The 13,761-nt window shown below is 41.1% G+C and overlaps 1 protein-coding gene across 1 annotated transcript in view; it reads right to left on the reverse strand.

Moving 5' to 3' along the window:
* Positions 1 to 1,080: 1,080 nt before the first annotated feature.
* The window catches only part of UPF2 (UPF2 regulator of nonsense mediated mRNA decay), a 111,959-nt gene continuing 99,278 nt past the window's right edge, over positions 1,081 to 13,761 (reverse strand). Inside the window, exons 20-22 of the mRNA XM_047065173.1 lie at positions 10,799 to 10,940; positions 9,276 to 9,396; positions 1,081 to 2,370 (exon numbers count right to left, since the gene is read on the reverse strand). Of these exons, the coding sequence (XP_046921129.1) occupies positions 2,361 to 2,370; positions 9,276 to 9,396; positions 10,799 to 10,940 (273 nt within the window). The 3' untranslated portion in view covers positions 1,081 to 2,360. The remainder of the gene's footprint in view (positions 2,371 to 9,275; positions 9,397 to 10,798; positions 10,941 to 13,761) is intronic.

Raw genomic sequence — 13,761 nt, forward strand, 5'->3', positions numbered from 1 at the left:
GTCCGCAAAAAGGAATCAAAGGATCGAAGTCTGACATCTGATTCATTAACATCTGTCTACCTTTGGTGGATCGTAGGAGGGAAAAGGCCCAAAAGGCTGACAAAGTTATGAGAATCAGAATGTTTCCCAAAATTCAGGAGGCTTTCCATCTATCTATCTATCTATCTATCTATCTATCTATCTATCTAGCAAGCTTCTTGGTTAACACAGAACCTATCTTACATATCACTGATCTTTTGGTCACCACTAATCGGCCTTTGCTGCAATCAAGTACCAATGCTGCACACCATCCTATCTGGTCCACTTTCTTTACGGTTCCCAAACCACATTACAACTACTAGTGACCTTAGTCTCACTAGATCAAAGATCGAAGGTGAATTATTGCAGCTGATTTTTGGATATTCTCTGCCTTGTGTATGATATACATTAGAATTACCCTTGGCTCCCTCTAGTAATTTCAAACTTAGAAAGAATAGAAAAATAATAAAACTTGTAAGCCATTTTCCCCTGACACAGAATCACAGGTGATGGCATATAGAACAATGACAAAAATGGCAATGAGGGTTGGAAAAATGGGTTAACAGAATGGAGTTTTGAAACTTTTTTTTTTTTTAATTAAAAGTTTATTTCTTTTCAAATTCTACTGACTCTCAGATTGTGGATTGCCTAAGGCAGCCTTGAAATGAACACCTGGAAAGAAACTGAAAACAATGGTTCTTGTGATTCCTTTCTGAGTTGCTCAGAGGCTCTGTCAATCCTACTGCGCGCACACGGGTAAAATCATAAACGATGCCTCACGCTGGGCCAGGCTGTGTCACCACCTTTTCCATCCTAACCAGCTTCAAGCCTATTCTAAAAATGCTTAATTCTATTCACAGGCTCCCTTTTGTACTGACCCGAAGGTGAGCTGACTCAGGCACCCGGGAAAACCATGCAAACACACGATGCTGCAGGGAGAGCAGCACCAGCGCGGCCTGGCCAAAGAAAGCGACTCTGAAACTGTTCCAGAAGGACGCGGAGGATCTACCCATTAATAAATCTTCAAAACCCAAGCCAAATAAAGCGCGACCACGCCAAATCTAAATGACAACACTTTATTGCAGCATCGGCAAAGGTCAGATTTCTGAAGCTGGTGAAGATCGGGCAGCATTTCCATGTGAAATGTTACAACTTTACAAGTTTTGTTTCTTATTTAATTCTACATGCAGAAACTGAAACATGGTAAAAGAAAAAATGCAAAATAGCTAGGAAAAAAAGATGTAATCAAGTTGTAGCATACAGATGTGCTCTTTAACTAAATTTACTATGCCTATCGGAAAGCAAACGAAAGACAACTATCCTAATAAATTAACAGATTGCCAGAAACAGACTAAGAACCCTCATTTCTATTTAGTGGGGGGGAAAACAAAACAAAACAAAAACAACAAAACAAAAACAAACGCAAAATAAAAGCTCTACTGTTTCCATACTTTGTTTAGAGACAAAGGCTGTAAACCCATGAAGGTCAACAAAATCTTCTGATCCCCTTCTTGTTGTCCTTCGTCCATTTTCTGTGACATGCTGACCGGCACGCTGTCTGTTTTCAATGATACTTACAATGGGCTCAACTCTCCCTTCTTGGGCTGGTGTCAGACTCCCGTAAGCCATCTGAACTCATGCTCTTTGTATACTAAGTCTTCACATTTTTCTTTTACCCTAATAGGCAATTTTGTATTACTGACTCTGATGGATAAAACTGATTTTTCTCCCTCATCCCTTGTTCCTCTTGAAACGAATTCCTAAACAAAAGCCTTCCTGGTGGATTATCTGGTATTTGGATATCTTTCATCATTTTGTTGTCCTGCATGTAAGTTTTTACTAGAAGATTTTACTGCTTGCTCTATACTTTTCTACTGTAGTCCTGGAGCCCCCAAATGTATCTTCTTCCAACATGGGATGTTCAATTCAGAGACACTGTAACTCAAATCAAATTTAAAACTCAAGTTCATTTCCCCCATACCATTACCATCACAACCGTTTCTTCTCTGGCTCAGTCATCTCACTGACGCTCTTCTTGGTGTAACTGCTCAGTAGTCAAGTTAACCATCTCATTTCTTGACTGCTATTCTCAAGAGAAGATTAACCCTCACGTGATTTCCATTGCAAAAGGCCTTTCCGCCTTATCTGGAAGCGTCGGCTTGTTCCGGTGTTGGCAGAGGCTGCTGTTCCCGCCTCACGGCCCCAGCCTGTCCCAGGTTTAGATTCGCAACTCTCTAGACCGACATGCTGAGATGTGTCCACTGCTCTCATTCAATTGCTGGAGGACTCCACTATCCACAACATCAGATACAGGACCTAATGAAATGACACGTGCTGCTGGATCAACGTCTCCTGGAGGTACAAATAGGGCAACGTTAAAGAGAACTAGTACTGAGGGCAAACTTGCGGCAAGAAAAGGTGCCCTAAAGACCACCGTCTCCCAGGCAAATCAGTGCTTCTTAAACAGCACACAAGGGGTGCCTGGGTGGCTCAGTTGGTTGAGTGACAAACTCTTGATTTTGGCTCACATATTAATTGCAGGTTGTGAGATCGAGCCTGGCGTCGGGCTCCTCGCTGAGCGTGGCGACCGCTTGGGATTCTCTCTCTGCCCCTCCCCCCTGCTTGTGCTCACACACTCTCTCTCTCAAAATAAATGCAACTTAAAAAAAAAAAGCACACAAACTCCTACTGGACTGAAAAACAACAGGAACAGAGGGGCAGGCACTAAAAAGAGCAATGCTGATGGTGATCAGAGAGGTGGTCTTGGAATGTTCCGGTAACTACTTTGTAAGGTGCTGAGTGTTTAGGGTTTGTACAATGGTTTGTACAATGTGTACAAAATCACATGTTGAAGTCTACCGCCAGTACCTCAGGATACGACCTTATTTGGAATGGTCAGTACAGAGGGAATTAGTAAAGATGAGGCCACACTGGAGTAGGACGGGCCCCCAATGCAGTGTGTGTCCTAAAGAGGGGGAAGTGGACACAGACACACGGACAGGGAGAACGCCGGGTGAAGATGGGAGGTGTTGGATCGACAAAGGAAAGCCAAGGGATGCCAAGACTGGGGCAAGCCACCAGAAGCTGACGGAGGGCCCCGGAACAGACGGTCCCTCCCAGCCCTCAGGAGGAAGCAGCCCTGCAGACGCCTCCAGACTGAGACATTAGTTCTATCATTACAGTCACCCAGCGGTGGTACTTCTTATGGCAGCACTAGCAAACACACAGCTTGCTTCTCACAAGGCAAGTTACATTAGCGAGAAACTGATTTCAAAGAGTAAGATGTGAGTATGGAAAAGTGTTATCTTTGGCTGGACGTATCTAAAACGGGACTGAACTGAATGGAAGACGGTCAAGAACACAAGTATTCCCTGAGAGAAAGAAACGTCTCTTTCCTGAAGTCAAGACAAAGCAATGTTCTAAAATGGAGTGTTTTAAAGTTTATTTATTTTGCACATGAAGGAGGAGCAGAGAGAGGGAATGGGGGAAGGGCAAAGAGAGAGAGAGAGAGGGAGAGAGAGAATCCCAAGTGGACTCCACCCTGTCAGTACAGAGCCTGACACGGGGCTAGAACCTACAAACCATGAGATCATGACCTGAGCCAAAATGAAGAGTGAGATGCCCAACCGACTGAGCCGCCCAGGCACCCCTAAAATGGAGTATTTTAAATAAATATAGTAAATGATAGGGGGAAAAATGTCCAGTCTTTGATAAGACAAATATATCCCTGTATATAGTGTAGAATATTATTTGACTGCTTTACAGGCAAAACAATAATTTTGAGAGACTTAAAAAATGTAAGAGCTCAGAAAGTACCTAAAATATTCGCTTTGGATTATGTGCTTATTCTACAAGGGACCCTGCTTTACAACAAAAGTATCAATTACTTAACTTTATAATAAGGGCATAAAGAAAATATCTAACAAAAAATGCGCATCTACTTATGATGGGTTTAAAGAAAAGTCTGATAGTATAAATCACACTTGGTACTCAGAGTGTGATCTGCATTCCAGCACCTGGGAGATGTTGTTAGAAACGAGTTAGAACCAGCAGCTTAGTAAGAGTCACGATGATTAAAATACATATTTTGAAGTTTAAGAAGGGGTGCCTGGCTGGCTTAGTCGGAGGAGTGTGTAACTCCTGATCTTGGGGTCTTGAGTTCGAGCCCCACATGGGGTATAGAGGTTACCTAAGTAACTGAAATAAAAAAAAATAATAAAGTTTAAGGAGCACTGGTTTAATTCATATGAATTTTAGCATATCAACCATATCAGCACTAACACTTGCCAGAGATGTAAAGTTTCAGTTTTTTCAACACCAGCAGAGTGGAAAACAACCTTGTTCTACACTGGTTAATTGTTTTATTTAGAGTGCTATTGCCATTTTAACACATTATAAACAAAGGCCTATACTTTATTAGGGCATCACTGCCCAGTGAGAACAGCCACTATTTTAATGTACAGCCTATTTTAAGGACCACCTTGTGATTAGAAAAATTTCAAATCATTATATTTCATGTCTGGGAACCTATCAAAATCCCTGGGTAAGGAACTTTAACTGCTTTAATAAACAGTTTCCAAATGAATTTCCCCTCATTTGCCATAGAACATGAACAATGTTAGTAACTAATTTTTGAAATAAGCTGTAGCCAAGTTAAAAGTCAAATTGAAAACACTTTCTCAGACCTGACAAGTTTTCTCTTCCCTCCTCTGTTTAGGAACTCACCTCGCGGTATTTTCTCCCTAAGGGATCGGATGAACCACCGCTCTAGATACACATCTTTCCACTGTCTGGCCCGGCATTAAAATAGAAAAAAAATAAAGAGGTGCCAAACCACCAGGAAACTCCACCCCACCAGTTATGTTCTTTCAAATCACTACATTTCTTCACTTAAAACTTAAATTTAGGGGCGCCTGGGTGGCGCAGTCGGTTGAGCGTCCGACTTCAGCCAGGTCACGATCTCGCGGTCCGTGAGTTCGAGCCCCGCGTCAGGCTCTGGGCTGATGGCTCAGAGCCTGGAGCCTGTTTCCGATTCTGTGTCTCCCTCTCTGTCTGCCCCTCCCCCGTTCATGCTCTGTCTCTCTCTGTCCCACAAATAAATAAACGTTGAAAAAAAAATTAAAAAAAAAAAAAAAAAACACTTAAATTTAAAAAAATGGCCAAGAACATTTGGTGCTCAAAAACTCCTGTTTACGTGACTGCTTGTTCCTCTACCAGGTTCACTCACACCTCTATTTCGAGAGCACTGGCTTTGAAAAGTACCTTAAAACTTTACAGAGAGCCATTTTTAAGAATGATGGACAAGTCAGCATTTTTTTTTGAGTTATTATTTTAAGAAGAGATTTAAGACAGGAAGAGATGGTAGCTCAAGAAATGGGACTTTCACAAAATCAGGAAATGAGGAAAAAAGAGCTTCTAGGGAACAGAGCTTAAGGAAAAAGTTTATTAAATGACCAAATACAGATTTTTAAAAGTCCCTTTGTCCACTTAACAAATATTAACTGAACATCTACCGTATGGCAGGCACAAGAGTGAAAGAAGAGCCATACTAGAAAACAAGACGCGGCTTCATTTCTGCCTCAGTTCTCAGTCTCACAGGGGATAAAGAAAAGTTGGCAGGCGATTACACAGGATAAGGTCTGTAGAAATACAGCGAGCAAAGGCAGCATATATGTACCAACCTACGTCAGATCTGAGAATATCAAGGTAAGACCTGAAGGAAGAACAGGAGATATCCAGAGGAAAGCGTGAAAAAGTTCCAAACAAGGGAGGTAAAAAAAAGAACCTAACCAGAAAGACAGAAAGGCCAGCTTGGTTGGGAGTAGAGGAAGGAAGAGAAAGAGATAAAGCCAATAAGGTAAGTACACCCTCACCATGCAGGGCCATGGTAACCAAGTTGAGGAGTTTGGACTTTATACGCTACAAGCCACGAGGAGCCACTGAGGATTTTAAGCACAAGAGTTCACCTCCTCAAACAGACTTCATTTTAGAAAGAACAATGTGGGGACAGCACAGAGAATGAACTGGAAGGGTTGACACTGGAGACTGAGAAGCAGATGTGGGAGCTGCGGGCAGCAATGCGATGAGAGGTGATGGCAGCTTGATCTCGGGTCTCAGCAGCAGAGACAGAATCAAACAGGCAAGGGTGAGAACCACTCAGTAGTAGAATCAAAGTATTTGTCAATTAACTAGACATGGAACCTGAGGGATCGAAGAGTCCAAACCAAAACCTACACTTCCAGTTTGGATAACTGACTCAGCAGTGCCTCCACTCGATGAGCCAGAGAACAGAGGAGGAGAGTGGCATAGGAGCAAGGGACACACCTTCTAGACGGTTGTTTAGAAGACAGCTGGACACGCAATCAGAATCTAAACTGTGAGACCTAACCAGGAGCTCTGAAAAGGAACTGGGCCACAGGAGGGAAGGATGCCTCCTGTGGAGAGTGCACAAGAGTAGGACAGGAGGGCTTGGACGGACCCAGAGGGACAGAGCGTCTCCAGGCAGAGGCAAGCCCATAGAGGAGTCAGGAGACAGGAGGAGGAGTCAAGGAGGGAGGAGAAAGACCAGAAGACACGAGAGCCACAGAAGTCCAGGGAAGACAGCGTATGTCAAGATAAAGAGGGGCCACATGCTAAGCACTGCTGAGGCAGCCTGCAAGCGACAGAAGTGAAGCACAGGGAGGCAGCTGGGAGTGGGGGAGGGCAGAAGACCACAGTCAGCCACACCAGTGAGAGGGGAGGAAGAAAGAGCAAACAGGGCCAATTCTTCCAAGTTTGGTTAACTAGGGGCTGGAGGGAGGGAAGGAAAAACAAAAAGTTAAAGAGAATGAGGAAAAACAACTGAATAACTGGCAGCAAACTAAGAAAGGTATAGCTTTATGTTTATCTTTTAGCATATGTAAGTTCACACATCTGCTTTCCCATATTTTTCCCCCAACTGCTTAGGAAATGCCTGGGACTTAAACTCTCAATGGCTTTTTAAAATAAATGTATGACTTGGACAGAATTAGCTCTTTCAAATACCCATACTTAGTCTTCCCACTAGACTTGAGGGTAAAGACTTTATCTTTTCGTACTTTTTAATTTGTCATAGTGCAGGAGGACTGAACCCATGGCAGATGCTGAGGGGAGCAAATCATACCAGAAATACTCATTATGTACCAAATGTCATAGTTACTGATTCTATAAATCTACCCAAACATTTCAAAATTAGGAAAAGACACTGTACTTGCATTATGTGACTCAAGAAGGGATTAGGTTTTAACAGAAATAATGCTGTTCAGAGATGTTAAGCTGTAATATAAACAGGTGAAATTGACGGAAAACATCAAGATAAAATATTCCTCTTTTTAAAGTTCTTTTTTTGCTTTTTTAAAAGTTTATTTATTTTTGAGAGAGAAAGAGAGTATGGGTGGGAGAGGGGCAGAGAGAGAGGGGGAGAGGGAGAGGGAGAGAGAATCCCAAGTAGGCTCCATGTTGTCAGCACAGGGCCCAATGCGGGCTCAACCCCATGACCTGTGAGATCATGACCTGAGCTGAAATCAAGAGTTGGACACTAAAACGACTGAGCCACCCAGGCACCACTCAAGATAAAATATTCTAATAGCTCTGTTCACCAATCATGAGACAAGAAGAGAAACGGGTATATCAAGAACACTGAAATATATTTAAAGGTATGTAAGAAAATATAAAAGCTGAAAACTAAAATTTGCATGGCCTCTTAAAATAGCTGGCTTCCACATTTTAGTACTAATAAAAGATTTTATTAAAAGACTTTAATGAAGCTTGGATAATAAAAATAACCTAGTATCTTATTATGCCTAATTAGATGGATTTGTACATCAGTTCTAACTTGGATTTCTAAAAACATTACACTCCATAGATGTTAAAAAACAGACCCCTAAACTGTCATGAGAAACCAATGTTCTAACCAACAATTTGATTAGAGCTGTCCAAGCATATAGTTCAAAGAAAAATGTGATGGGGTGCCTGGGTGGCTCAGTCGGTTAAGTGCCCGACTTCAGCTCAGGTCATGATCTCACGGTTTGTGAGTTTGAGCCCCATATCAGGCTCTGTGCTGTCAGCTCAGAGCCTGGAGCCTGCATGGGATTCTGTGTCTCCTTCTCTCTCTGCCCCTCCCTTACTTGTGCTCTATTTCTCTCTGTCTCTCAAAAATAAATAAATGTAAAAAAAATTAAAAAAAAAAAAGAAAAAGAAAAAGAAAAATGTTACTGGGAACAAACACAGAGCAAGTAAAAGAGACCTGTGCCATTTCCCCAGCATTGCCTCTACACAATAATGAACTCTTCTGCTCCTGCTCAGAGCACAATCCCTTCCACACCTAACCTGCCTGCCCCTAACAGCAAGGTGACGTCTTGGGGCTGATGTACGTCCTTAGCTAAACACTAATACCCCGAAGGAGATCAGTAACAGCAGCAAAGTCAATGACACCTTTGATCATAACTCGACCACAAGACAGAAAACTGAGTTGATGGTATGGGTCTTTAGATCAGATCTCAGAAAAACTTTAAATAATTTTCTCCCTTAAAAGACGAATAAGATCTTATTAGGAAACATCTATGTAAAATTCCTTCTAGAGTTTTAACTATTTCACTTTAAGCAACTCAAGTTTAAGAAAAACTAGCATGGTTGGGGGCACACTTGCATGGCTAAGTTGGTTAAGCATCCAACTCAAATAGCAGGCTCACGAGTTCAAGCTCTCCATTGCGCTCTGTGCTGAGCGCAGAGCCTACTTTAAAAAAAAAAAAAAAAGTAAAACTGGCATAGATCCCAGGAGGACATTTTACAATTAAAAACAAACAAACAAAATACCTCAAAACAAACTCAACCTGCAAGCTTGAAAGTCTAGGAAACAGGTTGAGTTTTTGTAAACATGGATTACTTAACACTGACCTGAGAAATTCTAACACAAAAGCCTGTGATTTCTCTCAAATTCATCTATAACTAGTCGTCTCTATGAATGCAAAAGAGAAAATTTAAAAATCCAAAGAAGTCCACACAGAGAGGGTGAAAGCCAAGATCACTGTGGCTGAAATTAAAAAAAGAAAAGAAAAAAGAAAAAAACCCTGTAATTATTCTATAAATAGGTTTTTTTTCTCAAATACTTACAACTCAAAGACTTTTCTATTTTGCTAGTAATCAGGCCTTTATCATTAGGTGTAATCCAGAACAATCTATTCATGTGGACATCATGAAAAACAAACAGCTACAGAAGAAAGAGAGACGGACTGTCCTACCTCCCACCAGTCTTAAAGATTAGATCCGCATTAGGTGCTCCCTTTGGATGTTGGTAACGAGGCCGCCGCTCCCGATTGGTGTTTGCTGGGGCTGGGCGCTGGGCAAGAGACTGCAGCATTTCTGTAAGCAGGAGCAAAACAGAAAAGGTGGCTAACTCTGGTAAATGCACTCCCCTCCATGAAGCAAATAAAACCCTAGGGAGATCACGTTTACTAGTTGTTAGGTAGGGGAGTAAACAAAAATCACCATTACACAGTCTACAATGATTAAGAAATTCTGAAAGAGCACATCAAGAGAGGAGACATGCTCTTTAACATCATTTAATATCCAATGTCCCCCATCCTGTCAATTTGGCCACGACGGAAGTATCTTGTGAGGCTGTAAAACAGTATGAAAAGCAGTCTAGTTCAATAGCTATAAGCATATTGTCTGGAGCCAGACAAGACACTATTGGAACAAATCTCGGTTCTGCCACTTACTAGCCATGGGTCTTCCAGTTCAGTTTCCCTAAATGTCCCTAAATGTCAAATGGGGATGAGAATAAGCACTTATCTCCTAGAACTGCGATACATAAGACAGTGTCCAGCTCACAGTTAAGCCCTTTACACCGAGTACTAGCTTACTTATTATTAAAAATGTGGGGTATCAACCAGAAGAGATTCTAGAAGACAGACTCAAGGACAGAAAACCAAATATTTATTTATGCAACAACCTCTTGCATAGAAAGTAGTGTGTCAGTACAGTGCTATATCAACAGACATATTATGACTCTAAAATTTAGGTGTCACAGAAATGCCAAGAGGCTGGTTTATGAAGTGTTCATGGACTCTGTGCACATAAGGTTCCAGTTAATCCAAGAGTGTTCGGTTTATCTGCATAAAACTGGAATCTTAATTTTTTTTTATGTTTATTTTATTTTTGAGAGAGAGACAGAATGCGAGTGGGTTAGGGACAGAGAGAGAAGGGAGACACAGAATCCGAAGCAGGCTCCAGGTTCCAAGCTGTCAGCACAGAGCCCGACGCAGGGCTCGAACTCACGAGCTGTGAGACCATGACCTGAGCCGAAGTTGGACGCTCAACAGACTGAGCCACCAGACGCCCCAAAACTGGAATCTTAATTTGAGTATACTCTCGAATCTGAAGAAGCACGGGGCCCTTGAGACAGGACTCCCAAACAGACAAAATAAGATAATAACTATGTATTGATTTAATTTGCTCACAGATGACTGGCAACATGACGCAATTAAAAACTGATCCTCATCTCACCTGCAAACATAGCTCTAACAGTATGGGATCTAACTGAATAATGGAGTTAGCAAGGTATGATGAAAATTATATTGTTATTTTGCAAGTAAGTGAGAAAAATGAAGATAGGAAGGAATATAAAAAACAATCAACTTCTCAGGCTAAACATTTACAAAGATGACATGAAAAGGGGGAGATAAGAACTCTGATATTCTATATTTAAAAAGCCCAAGAGGCATAAACATTTTCTACTTCTGTCCTGTAAGTGACTGTATACCTTGATAATCTTCTTGTTCTTGCCGTTCATTGATATCTAGTGTGAGCTTTTTCATTCTCATCCTCTCTTCTTGTTCTGCCTGTTGCTGGTTCCAGTGATTTGCAGCAAGTTGGGAAGACATGGGTACATTAAGGATCTTAAACTGAGAAAAAATAACAAAAGAAATCACAAATGGCTTGAGAAAATCAAAAGAAGAAAAAAAGATTTCAAATAAATCTAAATAAAGACAGTATCATCTAAGAACATAAACAGACAATAGTCTTAAACTACTAGAGACAAACCCAATAGGGTTGGTTAGGAAATGGAAGACCATCAAGTTCAACCTCAAGAAAAGGAGAAGCCTCTCTTTTCCTGCACTATGTTTGGAGGCATACATCTAGCAACAGGGTATCAATTTCCATCACACAGACCCTATTATTTATGGGTCATTGTCAAAAAAGGCTTTTATATAGCAAGCTGTAACTTGCATCCTTTTCATTTCTATCCTCTGGAACCAGTGCTGGCCTCCTGTACAATACAGAACAAATCTATTCCACCTTTAGTATTGACAGACCTTATTTCTAAAGATAGAATGCAATGTTAGAACAGAGGAAGAGTTAAGCAACTGCCCTGTGAGACATATTTCTCTGTTATGAGAGAGAGTCCTTATCCGTGAGATGCTTTTGTTTTTAGCAGGATATCCCTGGTTTGGATTGTGCAAGGTAAACAAACTTAGATAGAAATCTATGAATTTAAGGGCCATGGTTCCCTGGAAATGGATGAGTAAGCTATGTAACTATCTGAGTACAAGACAGAAACATTTCACAACCTGAATTCTCTCTGCTGTGTGTAACATGCACAACTCAGTTAAGAGACCTCCTCTAATACTTTGGATCAACAGCATGCCTCATGAGGAAAGAAAGGGCATAGGTAGCTGTGCTCAGGATCCCAGACCTCTCTCTGCTTGACCTATGCGACCTACGCCCTTTTGATGCTTGCAACCTTGAAATTATTAGTAAAGCTTAACACTGTATAAAAATTCTGATTCATTTGAATCTGATTTGACAATCTGATTCTTTGTTATTATCTCAGATGTCTTCTTCTGGTATTCTCTTTTATATGACGCTCTTCAGTCAGTCAATATTCCTCTTAAAACGTAATACCCAGAACACTACGTGCAGTTGGCCAGATACACTAAGGTGAAGAGTAGTTAAGTGTGGGTACAAAACATCTACAAACCCAACTAACTACCCTTCATCTTTACCACAGTAGATAACTAAGTGTCTCGTTTAGCAAAATAAAAATATATTTAAGGTAGTCCATTTGGCAGGGTGCCTGGGTGGCTCAGTCGGTTTGGCTCAGGTCATGAGTTTGAGCCCCGCGTCGGGCTCTCTGCTGTCAACATGGAGCCCACTTCAGACCCTCTGTCCGCAGCCCCCCACAGCCCCTCCCCTACTCGTGCTTTCTATCTCTCTCTCAAAAATATAAACAAACATAAAAAAAAAAAAATGGTAGTCCATTTGGCTACCAGCCTAGCAGACCTCACTTGTTCTCCCTGATGAGCTTAGTCTGACATAATGTGCTGAGTGGTTGAGTACAGACTCCCTGCAACTATCCCGTTCTATTTTAGGAGCTCAAAACCATCTTTTAAAGAAAAAAAAAAAACACACACACATACACATACAATCAAGAAAACCTCACTGCAATCAAGGTAATGAGCATGTCCATTACCTCCAAAGGCTCCTTTTGTCCCTCTGTAACCCATCTCTTTTCTCTACCTCACCCCCAGGCAACTGCCAACTTGATTTCTGTCACTACTGAATAGCTTGTACTTTCTAAAGGTTTGCGTAAGTTGAATCATACAACACACATTTTGTCTAGGTTCTTTTACTTTGCGCAACAACTTTCAGATGCATTCATGCTGCTGTATGTATTAAGTTTGTTCTTCTTTATTGTAGAGCTGCATTTCCTTGTCTTATACACCACAATTTGTTTATCCACTCACTTGTTGACAGCATTTGGGATTTCTATTTGGGGTTATTACAAATATATTTAACAAATGTTTGTGTAGACATATGTCTGCATTTTTCTTAAATGTGAAATGCTAGGAATGAAAAGCTGGGAATACCTGGTGTGTTTTACTTTTTAATTTTTTAAAAATTAACTCTACACCCAACATGGGGCACGAATTCATGACCCCGAGGGTCAAGAGTTGCACACTCTGCCAACTGAGACAGCCAGGTACCCCGTGGTGTGTTTTACTTTTTAAGTAACTATAAAAATGTGTTCCAAAGTAGGTATGCCATTTTATATTCCACTAAAAGTGTATGAAAGTTCCGGTTGTGTCACACCCTTGCCAGCATTTGGTATGGTCCGTCGGTCGGTCTATCTATCCACCTATCTATCTCTTTTTAATTTTATCCATTCTGGTGAGTATATATATAGTGGTATTTTTCACCCTAGGTTTTAATTTTCATTTTCCTAATGACTAAAATCATCTGTTTTAAAATTCAATCTAGGGGCGCCTGGGTGGCGCAGTCGGTTAAGCGTCCGACTTCAGCCAGGTCACGATCTCGCGGTCCGTGAGTTCGAGCCCCGTGTCGGGCTCTGGGCTGATGGCTCAGAGCCTGGAGCCTGTTTCCGATTCTGTGTCTCCCTCTCTCTCTGACCCTCCCCCGTTCATGCTCTGTCTCTCTCTGTCCCAAAAATAAATAAACGTTGAAAAAAAAAATTAAAAAAAAAAAAATTCAATCTAGAATTATGCTGAAAGTTGACATCAAGGTTCCTGGATTATATAGTTTTCAGAATGAACTTTTCCTTGCTCTTTGAAAAAGGAAATCATTTGCTCATTTATGAATCTTTTGACTACTGCCTCATTCTGAAAAACTTTCTAAATTTAACGACAACTGCTCTACAATTACATACAGAAGTTCTTTCAGTCCTCGAGTATGTAATTTATTTTTGCCTAAAGACTGGGACTCATT

The sequence above is a fragment of the Lynx rufus genome, unplaced genomic scaffold, assembly GCF_022079265.1.
Source record: "Lynx rufus isolate CCGP_SWC_20201006 ecotype Redwood Valley unplaced genomic scaffold, mLynRuf1.p SCAF_7, whole genome shotgun sequence".
NCBI lineage: Eukaryota > Metazoa > Chordata > Mammalia > Carnivora > Felidae > Lynx > Lynx rufus.